Raw genomic sequence first — 20,127 nt, 5'->3', positions numbered from 1 at the left:
ACTCATCATATAGATCCTCATCCATTTTTAGCAGGATGATATCTAATCAAATAAATAGAAGTAATACAGCTATTAACCTAGTCTGCTATAACAGGTTCATGATATATTGAAATGTGCTGCAGATTTCAACACCAAATTTCAGATGGGTTAGGGTGTATATTGAACGTATCTTGCAGAGAATCTTAGATTGAGTCCGATGGTGATAATACCACCTTTAATAAAACGCTGTTATTAAGAGATTCATTAATTAAGAAAATTACCAGTTGAACGATATCTTGCAGGGAATCTTATATTTCTCCGATATCGATAATGCCAATCTCCAATCCCAAGAAACGATAAACTATCGGTAATTAACAAAATTAGCTGTTGAACAATATCTTGCAGGGAATCTCATGTTTTGTCCAATGTTGATAATAACAATTTCCAATATCCAAAGACGTGAAACTATCGTTAATTAACAAAATTACCTGTTGAACGATATATTACAGCGAATCTCATATTTGTCTATGTTGATAATACCAATCTCTATACCCAAAATCGTAATAATATCGTCAGGAGATTCATTAATTAATAAAATAGTATATTCCAAAAAAAATTATAAATTATAGGGTATAAGCGAATAAAATTACTTTTACAAAAAAATCATGCTTAATAAATTTACATGAGGAGGGCAGCAACACCGGCGGCAGCAACACCGAAGATACCAGCCTTGATACCGTTACCACCGTTGGTTTGAACGGGGGCGACAGAGGGCTCCTCAGTAGCGGGGGCAGTAGCGACAGCAGCGTTGGTGGAACGAGCAGGGCAGTTGGTGACAGTGGCGGGGCAGTCAGTGACGGTGACGACATCAGTCTCAACAGCGTTGGAACCAGCAGGGGCAGCAGACTCAGCAGCAGCAGCGGCGGAAGTAGTACCGGCAGGAGCAGCAGCAGAAGCAGCAGAGGAACCAGCGGCAGGAGCAGCAGAAGTAGCAGCAGCAGCGGCAGAAGAAGCAGGGGCAGCAGCAGAAGAAGCGGCACAACCTTGAGGAGCAGCTGGGGGAGAACCACTTGCGGAACCACCGTAAGCCTTAATGGCAGAGTCGAAACCAGAGTTGATGCTGGCGAAAGCAGAAGAGATAGCAGAGACAGATCCGCAAGGAACAACCTTGTAGGCAGCAGACTCAAGAGCGTAAGTCTTACCAGAAAGGTCGCTCAAGTCACCTTGGACAATGGTTTGAGTACCAACGGCGGTAAGATCAGAAGCCTTGGAGGTCAAGTCAGACAAAAGAGACTCAACGGCAGAAGAAACGCCTTGGATGGCAGAGGTAAGAGAAGAGACATCAGAGTCACTGAGGGAAGAACCGTCAAGACCGTTGACAGCACTGGTAAGGGAATCAAGAGCAGAAGCAATGTTGGCCTCAGTGCTTTGGATGGAAAGAGCACCGTTGATACCTTGAGACTTGTCAAAGCCCTTGACATCAGAGTCGGTGGTCTCAACAGCAGATTGAAGAGTCTTGATAGCAGAGAGGACAGAGCTAACATCGGCAGCAACCAATCCAGAGAGGATGGAGGCGAGAACAACAGCGGTGAACTTCATTATAAAGAGTGTATAGAATTTAAGATTGAAAAATGATCGAGATGATTCTTTTGTTGATTAAAAGAGTATGATAAAGAAAAAGAGAAGAAAAAAAAAGATAACAATGCTTGGATAATGGTCACCTTTTATACTGTTTTTCGCACCCAATTTCCAGAACCATCATTGTCGCGTCAAAGCTATTTGGGCCATGCAGGAATTGGTACCGAGGAGAACATTTCAGTGTGGGGTAATCAACAAGTATGCTTAATAGGGAAAGACATGATCCAAACTGAGTCGTGAATATGTACGCCTGCCGCCCAAGTGGGGCTAGCTTAAAAGCATCATTTACTAGTTGTGGATGAGGTTAACACCAACGTTATTTTTTAGTTGACATATGTAGCTATGGAAACTCTTTTTTAGACTGTTTATGTGCATTCGTGGCGCACCCCCTTTCTTGTGGGTTACAATCAACAAAAAGCCACTATTTTGGCACTTGTCTTGGCGCTGTTTATCAAAATTAACTTTGGCGCTATTGACAGAAAAATGCCACTAGGAGATCCATATTTAAACTGTTTCCGACAATAACATGTCCCGATTAGGCTGGCTTCATTCTTTTAGAGGGGTAGTTAGCGTCGATCTGTTCCATTATAACCTGAGGCGCTAATGCATATACACTCTTAGGTCCGCATGTCCCCTCGCTCTATACAGTATACATGCTGTATACCCCTCCTCCCCCTGACACGGCGTTATACAGTGGTATGTACAGGAGCAGCATCCAATAGTCACAATTCGAGGGCTGGTGAAGAATCATTAGCATACCAACTGCATCGTAAAAGTGACTAAATGTAGCCTTTGGGTTGCAGTAAAGCCCGCAGACCATCTGCGGTAATGCGAATTAACGCAAGGCACTCTCTTCTCCCATTGCAGTAGCAAGTTTATGCTTGCTTCAAGCCCCCCCTGCTCCCCCCCACCCCCCGCCGGTACATTTTTTGCATCGGGAAGACTGCGAAAAGCCTATTGTGGGCGTGTGTTCTTTCCAAGACGAGCGACAGAAGCGCTCGGTCATCCACATGGATGGACTGGGACACCGACTTGGGCACCCAACTGGACGCAAAATTGGAGACAAAATTGGACACTGGCATCGACATGGATAAACATGGATGGACAAAATCGTTAGAATACCACGAGAACAATATCGGTTTGTTGCCATGGTGAGAGAGCCGTTGCGACTGTCGATTGCTACTCGGTCCTATTATAAATCTGTTATATATAGAAAATGCCCACAATCTTTGTAGCGGCTGTTCCACTATCTACAGTTGTGGTGCGTTTGGAATGCATCTGCTATACTAATCAGCACCTGTTTGCCGAAAGCATAGCGGGGTCGTGATAAAAGCACGACCCACCTGCTATTGTGATTGGGTACTGATGCGGGGCAAGCGTCGTGTTGACAAGCATCGAGCCGAGTTCAGTTATGTTGTCGATATATTATATAAAGTTGAAATCAGAGTATTTATCAATAGTGGGGTCAAAACATTGTGCCTAAAATGCCAGACATGAAACTGGCGATTATCGCGATTATCGCCAAAAAAGTAGAAAATATTTATATCGGTAAATAGAGTAAAATAGCCGTGATCTGGTGATCAGTTGTGTGTTGCTCGGAGTTTAATTGTATCCGACTTAGAGTTTTCCCGACGACCCATCGATCTGGACTTAACTGTATATGCCAAATTCAATGTCAATGGCAAATTTTATTATAAACGAGAATAATGTCTGACCCTCAAGTATGGCCTATCAAACGAACAATCGGAACTGTATTCCGAAGGTTTAATGTTTCGGAGACTAGAGCGGGCGATTTCCTGTCTGGCCTCTTAGATAGCGGGGGTTGCATTTAAACAGCCGAACCGAGAGGTGCTTAGAAAAGTAGCTAACTCGGGACTTGGCTTCACTGCAAACTCCGAAACAAGACAATAGTCCGCGGAAAATTCTCCGATAGCCGGAGCATCCTCCACCGACCATGGCAACTACCGGGTCTCAAGCATAAACCTAGAGTAAAAATAGATATGTATATTACAGTATATTATTTTATAGAGAAATGTGGTTTAGTTGATAGCCGAGCGGGCAACGCGGAATGGAGCTTCAAGACCAGTCCAAATCTTAAACTGTTCAATTCCCTGGTACAACAGCATTTCACGGCCCTCGACAACGTTCCAACCATGTGATTCCTTAGCAAGAGTCATAATGGGAGTAACTGCTGGCTTATAAGCGGCATCAAGCAGAGTCTTCTCAAAAGGACTGTCTTGCAATTGCATGCTGAGGAGCACATCAAGACTTTCCAGAAGACCAGCATCGATTGGCTTGTCAGCAGGAATACAGCTCATAGCGACTAAAGGTGCAGTTCCAACCTCTGACTTGATACTGGCCTTGTCTGTAATAACCTTGACATTGTACTGCTTGCCAAACTCAGCAGCGAGTTCCTCACCCTTGCTCGACGTACGATTGAGAATGTAGATAGTATCGAAACCCAGTTGGTGGAAAGCATAGATAGCAGCTCTCGAAGTACCTCCTGCTCCAACGATAAGAGCAGCATGGCCCTTACCATGAACAACACCAACACCACTCGACTTGAGAGCGTTGACAATACCAATCCAGTCGGTATTGTCTCCTACAAGCTTACCGTCGTCAGTTCGGGAAATAGTATTCACTGCGCCAATGGTCTTGGCATGAATAGAAAGCTCGTCCAGGTGGGAAATAATGTCAACCTTCAAAGGGATGGTGACACTGGCACCGCCAAACTTGGTACCCAAGTCAGCGATTTTCTTGGCTACTTCACTGGCATCAGCTGTGTCGAGTCTTGAATACTGGTGTGGTAATCCAAGTACCTTGAAACTGCTGTTATGAAGAGCAGGAGAAGGCGAGTGTTCAACTGGATGACCAGCAATAAAAAATTCCTGGCTCTCGATTCCACCAATTCTATAAAGAATTTCATAGATTTCCTTGACACTCAATTGACCTGGAGCTGCCTTGGCTGGCAAAGCAGAGTGGGTAACTGGAGTCAATACTGGGTTGACAACTCTACTCAGCTGGCCGACAGCTCCCATGTTGATAGCAATCAATGGCTTTCTAGTATGAGCACGACGGAAAGTTTCCAAAAGGAAATTATCTTCTAGTGTCTTGGCCATGCCAACGAACTTGACAATATCACCAATACGAAGAGCCTCTTCGTAGTAGTGCTCCCAAGTGGCATCGTTCCATTTCAAATCACCTGCAAAATTATGATGCGAAGCAATAATCTTGGAGAATCCCTTTTCTTGAACTAATGTTTTTAGAACTGTAGCTGATAATGTTAATTCCAAATCAACAAATTCAACTCCTAATTTGTATCCAAGTCTGATAAGCTTCTCAGCATCTTCCTCGGAGTTGTCTGGGAATTTTCCGCCTTGAGATTTAGAACGAACTGTGAATATAATTGGTAGCAGCGTGTTCTTTCGCAGAATACCAATTTGCTCAGCAACATATTCGAGACTGGGGATATCGCCAACTTGACCATTCTCCCTTAGAAGATCCACACGTAACTCGACAGCTGTAGAACCCTCCAAAATTTCATCAAAGTTATCGACAGAATTCAAATCCTCGTATGTCAGGGACAAGAAGTATGAACGCTTTTTGGGGATCGTAACTGGGCGCGTTCCTGTGATGATCTGCAAGTAAGCATCAAGAGACTTGCGAACCTTTAACGACTCAGCATCGCTGTCAAACTGAGACGCAAAGTAGAAACGGTTAGAACACTCAAAGTACCAGTGCTCACGACGCTTCCAAACAGACTGGATATCGTCAACATAAGCTGGGCGTTCCTTGTCAATATTCAGGTATGATACAATTGAGTCGATGTTACGGTGAACATGAAGTACGATGTTTCCGTTGCTCATGTGCTTCTTCAACACGACTCGAGCTTCAGGAGTCTCGACAACACCTCCACCACAAGCAGCAACATATCCTCTAGGATGTTGAGCCAAGAAATCTTTTAAGATTGCCAGCTCATGTGCACGGAAACCCTCCCAACCCTCAGCATGGATAACCTCAGGAATGGTCTTCTGAAGTTTAGCTTCCATATATTGGTCGAGGTCAACAAATTTAAGCCCAAGAGAAGCTGCCACCCATTTGCTCATGGAAGTTTTTCCAGCACCTCTCATTCCGATAACCACGATAGTTTTGTCTCCATTAGGAGCGAGCTTAGCAGCGGAAGCAGTAGCCGACGAATCATCAACACCCTGTAGCTTAACCTTGAATGAAGAAGACAAAGTATCCCACCAACCAGGCCAGGTCTTGCCAACACATCTACGATCAGTAATCAAGACATCTTCGTTCAACACAGCAGCTAGCAAACTGAAACTCATGGCCACACGGTGGTCGTCGTAGGTGTGGACACCCTCTTCCGGAGCATGCTGTTTCTCAATAGGCTTGCCATCAATTTCAAGACCATCTGGCAATTCTCTACAAGTAACACCAAACTTAGCCAGCTCGTGAATCATGGCATCAATACGGTTACACTCCTTGACTCTTTGATTAGCAATACCAGTGATCTGGGTGGTGGTTCCATTGCCGTTGTTACAAGCAATAGCAGCCACAACCGAAGCAGTCAAGAAAGCATCAGTCATAGGCTCCATATCAACATGAGGCAATGGTTTAAGGGTACCCACAGGAGGTCCACGCACAGTGGTGGAAGTACTGGTTTGAATAACAGTACAACCCATTGGCTTCAAGACATCGACAGCAAATCTAGCATCACCCTGCAAAGAAGACGAGCCAATGTTAGGAACAGTACATTCAGTTCCGGTCATGGCAGCAAATGCCAATGGATAAGTGGCCGAACTAGCATCGGACTCAATGACATACTCTTCAGGATTCTTGTAAACGCCTTGAGGAATGTGGTAGGTGTATTCTTCAGTAGTCGATTTCTCAACCTTGATACCAAAAGAGGCCATCATGGCAATAGTCATATCAATATAAAGCTGGGAGATAGGCTTTCCACCGACCAAAGCCAGGGTAACTGGTTCCTTGGCATAAGGAGCACACATGAGAATAGAAGAGACATACTGAGAAGAAATAGTAGCTGCGAGCTCAATACGACCACCCTTCAATCCAAGACCACTCTTGATGCGAAGAGGAAGAGATCCCTCGGCCTCGACATACTCAATGTCACTACCATTGGCACGCAAAGCATCGACAAGTGGTCCAATAGGACGTTGCTTCATACGGGCATTACCGGTCAAAATAGCATATTCTTCACTGTTTGAAGCAGGAGTACCAATTAAAGCACCGATAGTGGTTAAGAATCTCGAGGCAGTACCAGCGTTTCCGAGATAAAGCTCAGATTCTGGAACCACCAGGTTACCTCCGTTACCAGTAACGACAATAACATCACCACCTTCTTCCTGTTCAACTGTACCGGCTTGTAGCTTACGAACTGCGTTGAGCATGTGTTCAGTATCATCAGAGTGTAACAAGTTCTTAATTCTACATTTTCCAACACCGAGACCAGCCAAAACAAGAGCACGGTTAGAAATAGACTTTGACCCCGGAGGAGTGACAATAACCTTAGCAGGCGAAGATCCAGCAAAATTCCCAACAGAAATGTTATTGGAAAGAACAACTCGGATATCGTCATCAGCAACAACAGTAGCCTGTTTCTCATAAGTCTTTCCAATTTCCGAAAGAAGTACAATCTTTTTTTTCTTGCCGTCATTCTTCTTATCCACATTCATGATTCTTAATAGATCATCAACATGACAAACAATGTTCTTAGATCTCTTACGGACAAGCTTATCATCAGGAGTAGTAGGAAGATGGTAAGCAGTCAAGCACTTGGTAAGTCTAGCAACTGCAGCAGCACTCAAATGGCCCAAATATCTCGACAACTCGGCCTCGTAAACCATACCAATAGACACACATTCTCCGTGGAGGATATGAGGCATGTAAAGAGCTTCAAAAGCATGACCAATAGAGTGACCAAAGTTGAGCAAGTTTCTCAAACCACCCTCTCTTTCATCAGCAGTGACGACCTCAGCCTTGACTCTTACGGAACCAGTCACAATAGAGTGGATCATGTCCTTAACAGAGTTGAGATTAACTCTTCCAGTAGAATCTCTAGATCTAATAGTTTCAAAAAAGGCTTTGTTGTATGACTCCAATCTACTGAATTCTTCTTCGTTCCAAATAGCAGCAGTCTATAAAGTTAGTTCCACAATTTTGTACTTAACAAATCATGCTACCAGGGAGCACACTACAAACTTACCTTGATAACTTCAGCCATACCATTGATAAATTCCCTCTCTGGGAGAGTCTCGAGGAAGCGAATATCGATAAAGATACGTTTGCTCTGCCAGAACGCACCGACCAGGTTCTTGCCCATAGGAGTATCAATACCAGTCTTACCACCAATTGAAGAGTCCACCATCGACAAAAGAGATGTTGGGATCTGAACAAAACGAATACCCCTCATAAAAGTAGCAGCTACATATCCAATCATATCACCAATGACACCACCACCAATGGCTAGAATAACAGTATCACGAGTACATCCTTGAGAAAGCATCCAATCCTCAATCTCAGCCTTGGTCACACGGTTCTTAGAAGCTTCACCAGGAGCAATCAAATATTTTAAAAGACGGGCAGGGTTTTCAGGGTTTTTCGCTTTACAAGCGGCCTGAAGTTTGCTTTCTAATTTTTCAACATGGTCGAATTTGGCAATATTAGTGTCCGAGATCAAGACATAGGTCGATGAAGGAATGAATTCCAGCACCTCCTTGACAATGTGGTCTTCAATACCATATCCAATGTGAATGGAATCAGATCCAAGAATCCGAACTTTGGTAATTTCCGACATTCTCAAATTTGATTGATTTGTGTAGGGAATTAACACCAATCGTACGATTCAGTCACTTGAACTTCAAGGTTTCAAGTCGTCGAACTGCATGCTCATCATCCCTTTGAGTCAGACTGAAAAAATTCACCTCGTTTGTAGCATACGGATCAAGAATTAGCAATATTTATCCTACGAAATCACAATTTCATTTGAAAAGTCATGTCCTGAAACGGGATCTTGACGTTGTACGTTATATTTCTTACCCAATCAATCAAACTCCTCTGTAAATTAAGAACAATTGAATTCCTGGCCTAGTCCGGCTGCAGAATGGTCAGTTATCTGGATGACAAGACCCTGCATCGGCCATGCCACGATATGGGCAGAGGGTTTAAGATAAAGGCAGGGGTAAATTTTTTACGTAGATCGCATCTCAAAAAAATATATAGTGCTGAAAGATTACTCGAAAAGATCAGTAACAATATCAAACAGACTATAAAAATGGTCACTCCAAAGAAATCCATTTTGAAAAAGACCAAGCATTCGAAGACTTCTCAGACCCAGGAAGCTTCGCCAAAGGTTAAAGAGGTGAAAGAGGTGACCGTTAAGACTCTCGTTTCTAATGAAACAGACGCTGACGAGAACCCTGCAGAGGTTTCACTAAACTCAACGACGACCTCCATTACTACCACAACGAAGGGCACAATTGCGCCTACATTTCGTATAGTAACTGGATCTTATGAACACAACCTGTTATGTGTGTCACTAAGTCTTTTCAAGGATTTAGAAGTCTTTAATCCCATTTTCCACTTTACTGCGCATACTCAATCTATTAGATGCTTGGCTCAATCCAAGCGATATCTAGTGAGTGGATCTAATGACGAGCATATCCGTATTTATGACCTTCAAAAGCGTAAAGAACTTGGGACCCTTTTACATCATAGTGGTAGTGTCACAGTTTTGGAATTTTTTGAATCCAAATGGCTGTTTAGTGCTGCTGGCGATGGTAACATTTGTATCTGGAGATGTAAAGATTGGGAAGTTCTGGGAGAACTCAAAGGTCACAAGGGAGCAGTTAATGACATATCTATCCATCCTTCTGGTAAAATTGGTCTTAGTGTTGGTGAAGACAAGACTTTAAGATTGTGGAATCTCATGACTGCTCGTAAGGCCAGTATCGTCAAGCTTGGCGGGGTAGGTTTAAAGGTTAGATGGACTAGTGAAGGAGATCAATATATTATTGGATATGATCGAAAGATCGAGATATACACAAGCTCTGCTGAAAAGCTGGCTGAAAAGTCATTAACTTCCGGTTTACAACATATGGATATCTTCAAATCTAAGGAAGGTGAAGAGTACCTGGTCACATCTCATAACAACGGCAAGATTATTTTCACCTTGATATCTAGCTTGATTAGTGAGAGCAGTGATAAGGACGAAAAAAATACTTTTGAACTTGTTGGTCACGGTGTCCGTGTCAAGCATTTCAGTTTTTATTACAACCAACAAAACGAAACTCCATATATGGCCTCGGTATCATCCGACGGCAAGCTCGTCATCTGGGATCTTAGCGTTCGTGATCAAGTCGCTGTGTATAGTACTGCTGACAGACTAAACTGTTGCATTATTGTCCCGGAGGATATTGAAAAAGCTGATAGTATGAAAAAGAGACTTCGCGCTGACGAGAATGGCGACGCAATTTCCGATACAGACTTTTCCGAGGTCGAGTCCGATGGTGAGGAAGTAGTCAAACTCTCTAAGAAGCAAAAGAAGAAGAACAAGAATAAAAAGGCAAAGGTTTCAGTGGAATTTGAAAAGACAGATTAGACTAAACTATTTAAAAATATAATTTTGCATATACTGTTCAGCTTTTCACCGTTGTATAGTGATTTGCTACTGGCGAAGGATGTACGATAACGCACGTGAGGTTATCATGCTTCAGGCCTATCTATGGGAAATCTAAATCTTCGTACATTTGATATCTATTCTAGACGCTATAAATGATGCACTCCACATTGTGTAAAAGTTCTTTGGGTGTTAAAAAATACACCTGATCACGAAAACTGATCTGATCGTCTATAATGCTGGTGATAGTTGCGAGGCATGGACGAACTTCCACCGCTCGCTCTGCTCGCTAAAACCCACACTTAATAGTTTAATTGTGTTCAAATAAATTACATATAAATAGAGTGGAGTAATTAACTCAACCAGAGCTGGGAGTCGGTGCTCCACTGCTGTTGTTGGCCGAGCCAAAAACCTCATTGTACCGAGGACACGATTTGCTAGAAATGTTAGAAAATTCTCTAATAGATCTTAGGAATCCTTCAATGGTACTTACTTCGTACGGATGTGCCCAATTGCACCACATGTGGCACATTTCCTTGTGGTTGACTTTCCACGGCCAACACCTTTTCCGGTAGAATCTCCCTTCTGGGCTTTTCGCGCATTTCGTCTGTCAAGATTACGTTGGATACGAGCAACTTCATCTTCAAGAATCTTTCTGTTACGTTTGTTACGTTCCTCATCATTGGTAACCGTAATTTCATCAGCACTAGAATTGTTAGCATGTTATTCTCCACGTACTAATTCTTCCCTATATAGCCTTTTCAATCACCTCGATGTATCCCCTTCCTATACTTACACAACTAATGAATCTTCTACCATCTGTCGTCGTTTGACATAGGCTCTAATGACATTCGGATCTCGAACCACTTCGACCTTTTGTTGAATAACTCCATACTCATCTTTGACCAAACGAGTGATTTTAAGAACCTTATTCTGTTGGTTATTGGATGTGCTGTTATGAGAAAATAGCGACATTTCATCGTCTTCTTTGTCATAACCGCCGCCAGGGGTATTTGCAGACGACTCTCCAGTAGGCTCAGGGGGGTTATCACGGTTATGTTCGGCCTCATCCCAGCCAAGCTCCGATACGTCCTTCACAGACAAACTCTTCTGCTGAGTTTGCCAGATTCGCTTGATCTCTTCATTGTAAATTTTCTGTTGAATGGCTACGTTGTAACTGTGGCCACCAAGTTTGGAAGATTTCTCAAGCTTGTCGTTGACAGACTCTCCCATAGCCTTGAAGCCACCTTTCATGGAGGTACGTAGGAAACTAAATCCCTCTCCTCGGCCTGAAGGGTCACCTTCTCCATGCAACTGCAGCATGGCCTTGCCTTGAGTAGCATTTATAAAGTTTCTGGAGATATTCCATGGCGCTAGCTGCTCTTCAATGCTCATACCATCAGCATCCTCCTGATCATCTTCAACGGTTTTTCCGTAACCAGCATCTTCTAGGTGCTGTTGGCCAACCTGCATCGACTCTAGCAAAACAATATCTTCAGGAGTAATCATTGAACGAATAGCATCTTCTGGTGGAAGGGTATCTCCAGCTTTAACCTTCCAAAATCCTTGGTCATCACCGCTTCTTTGAAATTCCATGAACTCCTTCAGACGTTGTCTATTTTGCATGTCATTTTGGTCTGGGAAATGTCCCGAAATATCCTTGACTTGTAAACGTTGATGAGGGTTCTTGTTCAACACTCGGTACACTACCATCTTTAACCTGTTTTTGCTAGCGGTAGTCACTTTTCGTGAATGAGGACCCGGAATCGCCGTCACAGGCAACGTCTGTCCTACAACAAACACGTTTTGAACGGTACGCAAAAAATACTTTTGTCCAACACCTCCTCCAGTACTTCGAACAAGCAGAAAATCAGTCTGCTTTGGGTCATGCTTAAAGATCGGTGCTCGTATCATTCGGTTATACAGAGTGGGGACAACTTTGCCTGGATCCACAAAACCAAAGTTCCAAAACGCACTTTTATCTTGAACACCCAGTACATGAGTTTCACCAATAGCCAGCTTAGGTCGCTCAGAATCCTCGTTATTTCGTTTCCGATAATAGTTGATCAGTTTGCTTCCCATACCAAAACACGACAGAACAATTGGAAATTCCTCACAATACTCAAGAAGGAAAAAGTGCGCAGAGTCGCCCAGAGTAAGATCACCCGTTTTGTTGAGCAACTGAGTAATATGCTTACCCTTGTCTTTCTTCTTTTTCCGTTGTTTCACCTTGGAAAAGTGTATGGTGGTATTGGGTTTAACAACAAAAGATGGACGGTGAAACGATCTCATCTGAGATTTAGATAACTTGACTTTGTAGTGAGGTGATTGTAATCGTAGAGCAATCATCGAATGGTCAATATTCAAGTTGCCGATAGTCGCTCGGATTTTGGATTGATAATTCTCCTTAAGCATATCGTATGCTTTATCGTTGGAAATATTGTATCTTGATTGAAGTTGGCTTTCACTTGTAGGGACTGTTGAATTGGCAGTGGGATTATACATTCGTCGAGTTTGACTTTCATGGGCAAATAGCAGGTGGGAGTCATTCATATCTAGAATAGTTTTCTTTCGCAGGGGCTGAAAAACTCCTTCTAAAAATGCATCTTCATCGTCAGAATCATAGGGTTCGTGGTCAAACATAGCTAGAGAGCTGTAGTCGAGTTTTGGCCTTCGTCGTTTTCCCGAAACTTGCAATTCTCTCGGGCCTTCAGGGGTTGATTCGTCACCTTTAAGTACAGTTTCAGACTCATCTGTTGCCTTATCTTTCGTTTCTGAATCTTTAAGAGGCGATCTTGGCTCATCATCCACATCGGATTCAGAATCGTCAAAAACATACCAGTCGGCAGACGCAAACTCGATTTCTTTGTCTACACCTTCAGGAAGCCCATGACTGTCACTCAGTGAATCCTTGTCTTGGCGTCCAGTTTTCCGCAGAGATCTCTCAATCCACGAACTGTTGACTTTGACCACATTTGTATCTACTTTTTCGACCAGTTGGTTTGATCGGAAAACTCTTTTTTGATCAGCTTCAATTTCTAATCTTGTCTTAATTGGGGCCGCAGACTGTTGCTTGACGGGTTTGGCTTTCGGTAGGACCAGCTTAGACGGCTTTGGGCCAAATATTGTATGCATTTTTAATACTGCACCACTTCTAAATTCTGGATAATAAGCTCTTAATAACTGTTCGTTTGTGGTTTTGTCGTCAATCGTATCAATCTCTTCAATCAGATCTGACTTTAACATATTACCAGTATCCTGCAAAAGATCTGATCCTTCATTTAAAACATTTAAGGCGTTCTGATTAACATGTGGTTTTGCATTTTCTTCAGTTTCACCTTCTTTCTCAAAATCCTCTTCTTCCTCTTCTCCAATTTCGCTCAGAGATGCTCTTGGATGAATATCAATATCCATATCTCCCGGCTGACCCTCTGCGGTGAGTTCATCGTACCAACTTTCATTAAACCCATGACCACCATCTAGCTCTCCAGCCAAACTGATGCCATCTGCATTTATACTCAGACTACCGCCTCTATGGTGAGCAAAGAAATCAGGCATATCAATTTCTTCCTCATCATTGTCGTCTTCCTCGTCATACTCAGGTCTTATTGGTCGTCCACTCGGAGCCACGCGATCGCGGTCTAATAATTTATTGCCGACTTTCTTTTCTGCCTCCTGAGTAGCTTGGATCTCGTCTTCATCATCAGCCAATTCATCTTCATCCTCAAAATCAATGGCGTTGTCGGCTGGTCTGATCAAGTCCGCTCCTGACAAGTCCCTTGGAACTATCGATTCAATACCGCCTCCTGTCGCACCAGGAGCAAACAGCTTATCCCAATCCTCCTCTTCTTTGGCATCTTCTGTAGCCGTTGGCGGTGGCATTTTTGATCTTTGCTATTGTAATAGTCTAAACTTCAACTCCTCCTCTTGTATCTCGTGAAGCGTTCAATCATGGAAGCCCTTGCCCTAGTTGATGTAAGGGTTACTGATAAGATAAGACCAGGCTGGAGATGTAGATTCTGAGATTTCGAGAGTCGTAGAAACAAGCAGAAGTGATATTGGTTTAATATAAAAAAATTTTCATTAAATAATACATTATAAATAATCCAAACATGCACATCCACAACCACTTGGACACTCTTTCTCACCATTGCTCACGAACCACTCGACTCCGCAGTCTGCGTGCTGGATATGCTCGCAGTTGATGCACTGGAAGAATCGCGTTTTGATCATGAGTTTACAGTAATGGCAGGTTCGGGCGTAGCTACGGTTAAGCGACATATCTGTGGTGTTGACGAGCTCAAAGTCTTCTAACTGGCGCATTGTTCGGAATTGAATATATGCACAGTGGAACTTGTCGAAAATAGAGGGTCTTCGAACTGCTTGGAGACCTCCTGGCAACGTATAGTTAAATTTGAGAATTTCCAATCTCTCTACTTGTAAACCCCAGGAGTATAGCATCGTAGCATATTGATCTCGATATGCTATGAACTTTTCGGTTTTGTTGGGATCAAGAAGTTGAGGCGGTTGTGAAGGAGCTGGTAGTAGTACAGCAGGTGGTTTGTTACCAGCTGTTAAAAACTGGTCAGGAAAAGGACGAGGAAACTGCTCGGTAAAATCCAGGAACTCTTCATTAAGAATCTCTACCCGTACTGACGGCAAGTATGACGGGGTGCTTGCTGGCTCAGGTTTACTAGTCTCACTTCCAACAACACTATTTCTGCTCGGTAGCTGTGTATTAATCCCGCTTCGATTAAACATGAGTCCCAGGTGCAAATCATTATCGCTATCAAAACGTGCTAGCTTTCCTGGAACACTCTTGACGCTGTTGTTAGCAGTAGCGTATCCACTGTTAGTATTATAGTGGTTTGGTAGTACCATTTGTTTGGAACTGGTAGACGACATGTCTCGTGATTGAACATGAGATCGGTAGTGTGGTGTGGATGGTATACTAACAAAGTTGCGGAACCCTCCGATATGCTTCTCAGGTGATGCAGAAACTAGACTCGACACCGATGTTGGCGAATGGCCACCCACATGACTAGAATTCGGGTAATTGGAAAAGAATATTGGTGAGAAATAACCACTACCACTACCGCCAGCAGTTGCAGAACCGGGTCCCCCCTCTCGCCATAGCAAATCATGAGCGAATGGGCTCTTAATAGCATGTGGCATTACAAGCCCACTGGCTGCACTGTCAGAAGAAACCATGTTATGGTCATCAATGGTGCTACTACCAGACAAAATACAAGACATATGCGCCAGCATCTGGGTGTTCTGTTCTAACTCGAAATATCGGAACAGCTCTTCTACGAGCCATCGCCGACGAAACGGATGCTGACCCCAGTCAAAGTTAATATCTGTTGATAATTTTGTAGCGGTTGCCAGCGATGTAGCTGCACTGGGCAATGCTATCTGTGATTTCTTTGGATCTGCAACATATGACGGTGGTAATAGGTTCATTAATGAAGTGCTGACATTTCCTGCCTTTGACAACGTATGAGCATGTTTATACACTTCAAGGTTGGCACCTATAATCAGTTCGATGAGAGACCAGCAGTAAGCAATCTGATGACATCCATACTTTTCGGCTACTTGTCGGTTCCATTTAGCTAGCACTCCTGGCGGTGCACCTAATACCTTATACTCGGCAGCCATATCTTGTCGAGAGGGGATCAAATGCTTGAAATCGAGTATTCTCACCACGTTCATTTTCTTTTCAGGAATTCCACGTTGAGATCCACCCGAGTTCGAAACAGGTGCACTGCTGTCTATCTTGCTAGAAGCTTGTCTGAATCGCAGAGTATTTCTTAGTTTTCCTGTAGCAAGTAGGCCATAGTAATGCTGGTCTAAAACACCGTCGTTGTCCAACAAATCAGAATCGCTTTCAAAACTGTCTGAACTGTCACTATCACCACTGTCATCGCGGAAACTAAGCATCTGACTGAGACCCTTCTCAGGGAATCTTGTTGATAGCTGTCTGGAAACTGTAGACTTCATCGCTGATTTTCCAATGAAGAAGCATACCAACTCACCACTCTTTGACCATACAGCTCCACATCCTTTCGGCACAGGTGTGCTATCAAATAGAACTTTAGACGTCTCCGATATCTGCTGAGTCACTTTGAGTCCTCCTTCTACTCCGCCATCTCGGTCACTATAAGTCAGATCATCTGCTTCAGGGCTTTTTTCGTGGATTATTAATCTATGTGTGGCGATATCCTCGTCGTCCAGGTCGTCGTCGCTTGAAGAGCCTATAAACTCATTAGTGAGATCAGGAAGTTCTTCGCCATCCTCACCGAACGAAAATCGACCGGCAATTCCAACTTCACCAGTGTCGTCTTCTATATGCTTCTCAATCTCTTGGCGCTCCAGTTCTTCTAGGGATACCTTTTCACCGAGAAGAAATCTAAGACATAATTCTAAACAGTATTTTCCGTGTGACGCCAGCAATTCGGCTATTTTCGCAACCTCCTCCTTGATTAACTCGTACTTCCCCTCTCCAAATGAATCATCTTCTTCCACTCTAAATTTTGGTGGTGAAAATGGATAATCCACTGGAAATAGCACATGGATTCTAACAAACACCAGGTCCGATTCGGTATCTCCCCATGGTGCTTTAAGCGTGATAATACACTCGCCAGTCGAAACCGAGATTTTCTCAAACCTGACTTTCGGGAATTTGTGTCCTACTATACTAACTTCTTCGCCGAGATTACCTGGATTGGATGAATCGCCGCCCAAAAAGTAATCAGATCTTATGCTGGTGTCAAATGGAGGATCAAATGCAGCTCTACCCATACGAACACCAGCAATCCAGTCGAGATGCGAGTTATTGTTAATGTTATGGTTATAAAAGTTAGTTTTAGTTGCTCTTGTCATGAACCCTGTTCGTGTGTCCTTAACAGGAGCTCCTGTTCTACGATTGTGTGCATTGTGATGATGGTGATGGTGGTGACGATGATGATGTTGGTGATGGTGATGAGATCCATGTTGACGGCCACCAAACTCCGAACCTCGTTTTCCAGCACTACTAGGAGAAAGGCCAAATGGGGTACGAGTAGCCGGAAGTCCCCCTGTCGTATTCAAGCCCTTGTTATAAGTACGAAGACTTCGTACATTTGGCTCGTTATGATAGGTTTCATATCTGGCACCTTTTCTAGTTATTCTCATAGTCAATTTGGCTCCACGTTTAAAATTGGCTGATTCAAGAGTTCTGTCTTCTACAGGCCAGAGTCTCAAGTCATGGTCTTTTGACCAGGTAACCAGTTGGAACTCACGGTCATCAATATCACCTTCCCCTCCACGAGACCGCCATACAAACTCCTTAACCGGCTCTGTGTGTCCTTTAAACTCGAAACTAGAATCTAAATAGTGTTCTCCAGCCATATCCTGTAAGTTTGTTAAGAATACACTATTATTACCTCCTCTTAAAGGCATAATAACACATCCACTGCCAAACGGCGTATGACGGGCTCTCCAAATGGGAAAATCTGTCTTGATTGTGATATCGGGCTGTTCGTCGTTCAGTTTATAATCCCATCCTTTGACTGTATGGTCATTCGAGCATGTCAATATCTTGCTCTCACAGGTCCTACTGAAATCAATTGAGTTGACCTTCGAGTCATGTGCACGAATCGTATGCAGTGGAATCGACCCTTTGCGTGTATCCCATAAATAAACGTTTCTGTCGTGACAGGAAGCAAGAACAAAAGGATTCAGACGATTCCATTTCACCTGTGAAGCACCCACGTTCCAGTCAGCAAATGTCGTAGTAGGCTTTGACGGGTCTCGCAAGTCCCAAACATTGACTCTACTATCCACTGAGCACGTGGCGATTATATCAGGCTCTGCAGAATGAAAATTGATATCAGTAATGGCTCTCTTATGGCCATGAAGAACATGTTCGACTGCACAGTCCGACGACATGGCCAGATTCCATACCAGCGCCTTCTGATTCGACGTCGATATCACCGAGTACGGTCTGAACGCATGAGGACACCATTGCACATCTGCCACCTCCCACGAAGTCCTGTGGTGAAGCCATCTCGGTGGCGAAAACGGGTCGTCCAAGTCTATCACAAACAGTCCCGACCGACTAGTTAACATTCGTTAGCATCCCTTCCATCGCATCTCCGTCCGATCGAGTCTCTACTTACGAAGCAAGCGCCACATCCCTCCCGCATGGGCTAATCGTCATTGCACCCACACCCTCATCGACCCTCAGCGACAACGGATTACCAAAGGTAACCGAATCGTAAGCCGATGTCATGATGTGAATACTACCCTCGGACCAAACAAAACCCGCTCGAGTCTCTTATCTACATATGCACGCTTCGCGAACCTCTATGTCACGTGATTTCAGGGTCCAGAAGGGTCTTCCTCCGCCCCAAACCCCGCTGCTCCTCTCGCTGTGCTCGAGTCGTTGTGCTGGGATCCCCAGTCATCTCCTGCGAAGCAGGAGCTACGGGGTCTGGGGCAGAGCCCCAGCCGCCGGAGGCAGACCCCCCATCCAGCTCAGATATCAGTGTATATATTCTAGAGTTTAGCTCGCTGGTCCTCGAAAACAACTTTATTGACAATGGAGCCAACTTTGCTCAGGCCGACTTCGACAACGTCGCCATTTTTGAGCCAGACAGGTGGGCTTCGGCCCATTCCGACGCCGGAGGGTGTGCCCATGAAGATAACATCGCCAGGAAGAAGAGTTGTGCCTTGACTGAGGAAGGAGACGGCAGCCGGGACGTTGAAAATCATGTCGCCAGTGGATTCGTTTTGTACTAGATTGTCGCCATTGAGCTTGGCGTAAATCTGGAGTGAGTCGGGGGTTCCAGTGACCTCTTTGCTGACAATGGCAGGTCCAAATGGAGCGAATCCGTCGAACATTTTGCCGAGGTTCCATTGACTTCCTCTGTTCAATTGCCAGTCACGGTGAGAAACGTCGTTGCCAACGGCATATCCTAAAATATAATCATAGGCTTGTTCGGGGGTAATGTCTTTACATTCGCGACCAATGACTACAACCAACTCACATTCGTAGTCTGTTTGGTTTTTGATCAATGCAGGTGTGGGAACTACAATATCGTCACCAGTAGCACTCAATGCAGTCTTGGGCTTGTAGAAAAGGACAGGGTACTTTGGAATGGGCATCTTGGCTTCCAAAGCATGTTTACGGTAATTGAGTCCTAGACATCGAACAGTTGCTACATGTTCAGGAGCAAGAGGGGTCAGCAATCTGCGAATGGCCACGGTTTTGTTTTCAATCTTATAATCACCAAAAATATCACCGCTAATGATTCTGGCTTCCTTGGCAAATCTGGTATCGGTGTTGCCAGCCTGGAGAATGGCATCTCCATAGTAGATTTTGCCGTCAGTAGCGACAAATCTCACCAAACGCTGTAGGAAAATGTTAGATTACGATCTGAGTTTATTATCGTCTCATGCTCGTCCTCGTTTCTTTAAACCCCAGATGTGGAATCTCTCGTAAAAATATCTTGTGAAATCTCGTATAACTTACTTTAAACAGCTCCTTAGACGACATTGTTTTTACGAATCTCAACGTCTGACTGATGAAGTCAGCCTGGTAAATTACTTCTCCGAGCTGGGAATAGTATCACCCAAATGTGGGGGCAGTCAGTGGGGGTGATCTTTCATCCGAAAGGGTTTTATCCGACCTGCAGGGGGATGTAGTCGGAAGGAGTAAGTCGGCATCCGACAACGGTCAGAAATCCCCGTCAAATGGGCAATACCTCTGGGTTCTGTGTGAAATTTGGCTTGGATATTGGATTATTCGAAAGAAGAAGTGGTTCTGAGAGTGCCATTGTCGTATTTTGTGGACAATTTCGGCTGCTTTTGATATCACTTTTCAA

The 20,127-nt window shown here is 44.0% G+C and overlaps 7 protein-coding genes across 7 annotated transcripts; 1 reads left to right on the top strand and 6 right to left on the bottom strand.

The window, feature by feature from the left end:
* Positions 1-657: 657 nt before the first annotated feature.
* Positions 658-1,578, bottom strand: AWJ20_2500 (hydrophobic surface binding protein A; the record flags this gene model as incomplete). Its single annotated transcript, XM_018879449.1, has 1 exon — positions 658-1,578. One exon carries the CDS (start codon positions 1,576-1,578, stop codon positions 658-660), a length of 921 nt encoding a protein of 306 aa, XP_018737364.1.
* A 2,078-nt stretch (positions 1,579-3,656) lies between these two features.
* Positions 3,657-7,661, bottom strand: ARO1 (pentafunctional protein ARO1p; the record flags this gene model as incomplete). The annotated part of the gene is made up of 1 exon (XM_018879446.1): positions 3,657-7,661. One exon carries the CDS (start codon positions 7,659-7,661, stop codon positions 3,657-3,659), a length of 4,005 nt encoding a protein of 1,334 aa, XP_018737363.1.
* A 176-nt stretch (positions 7,662-7,837) lies between these two features.
* Positions 7,838-8,440, bottom strand: ARO1 (pentafunctional protein ARO1p; the record flags this gene model as incomplete). Its single annotated transcript, XM_018879445.1, has 1 exon — positions 7,838-8,440. One exon carries the CDS (start codon positions 8,438-8,440, stop codon positions 7,838-7,840), a length of 603 nt encoding a protein of 200 aa, XP_018737362.1.
* A 477-nt stretch (positions 8,441-8,917) lies between these two features.
* On the top strand, positions 8,918-10,243 carry MAK11 (Mak11p; the record flags this gene model as incomplete). Its single annotated transcript, XM_018879444.1, has 1 exon — positions 8,918-10,243. The coding sequence occupies one exon, from the start codon at positions 8,918-8,920 to the stop codon at positions 10,241-10,243; it is 1,326 nt and encodes a 441-aa protein (XP_018737361.1).
* An 810-nt stretch (positions 10,244-11,053) lies between these two features.
* Positions 11,054-14,143, bottom strand: TAF1 (Taf1p; the record flags this gene model as incomplete). Its single annotated transcript, XM_018879443.1, has 1 exon — positions 11,054-14,143. The coding sequence occupies one exon, from the start codon at positions 14,141-14,143 to the stop codon at positions 11,054-11,056; it is 3,090 nt and encodes a 1,029-aa protein (XP_018737360.1).
* Positions 14,144-14,356: 213 nt separating this feature from the next.
* On the bottom strand, positions 14,357-18,370 carry MTC5 (Mtc5p; the record flags this gene model as incomplete). Its single annotated transcript, XM_018879442.1, has 1 exon — positions 14,357-18,370. One exon carries the CDS (start codon positions 18,368-18,370, stop codon positions 14,357-14,359), a length of 4,014 nt encoding a protein of 1,337 aa, XP_018737359.1.
* A 429-nt stretch (positions 18,371-18,799) lies between these two features.
* Positions 18,800-19,408, bottom strand: FMP41 (Fmp41p; the record flags this gene model as incomplete). Its single annotated transcript, XM_018879441.1, has 1 exon — positions 18,800-19,408. The coding sequence occupies one exon, from the start codon at positions 19,406-19,408 to the stop codon at positions 18,800-18,802; it is 609 nt and encodes a 202-aa protein (XP_018737358.1).
* Positions 19,409-20,127: the final 719 nt, after the last annotated feature.

Source organism: Sugiyamaella lignohabitans, chromosome B, assembly GCF_001640025.1.
Source record: "Sugiyamaella lignohabitans strain CBS 10342 chromosome B, complete sequence".
NCBI lineage: Eukaryota > Fungi > Ascomycota > Dipodascomycetes > Dipodascales > Trichomonascaceae > Sugiyamaella > Sugiyamaella lignohabitans.
This window is presented reverse-complemented; position numbering and strand designations above follow the sequence as displayed.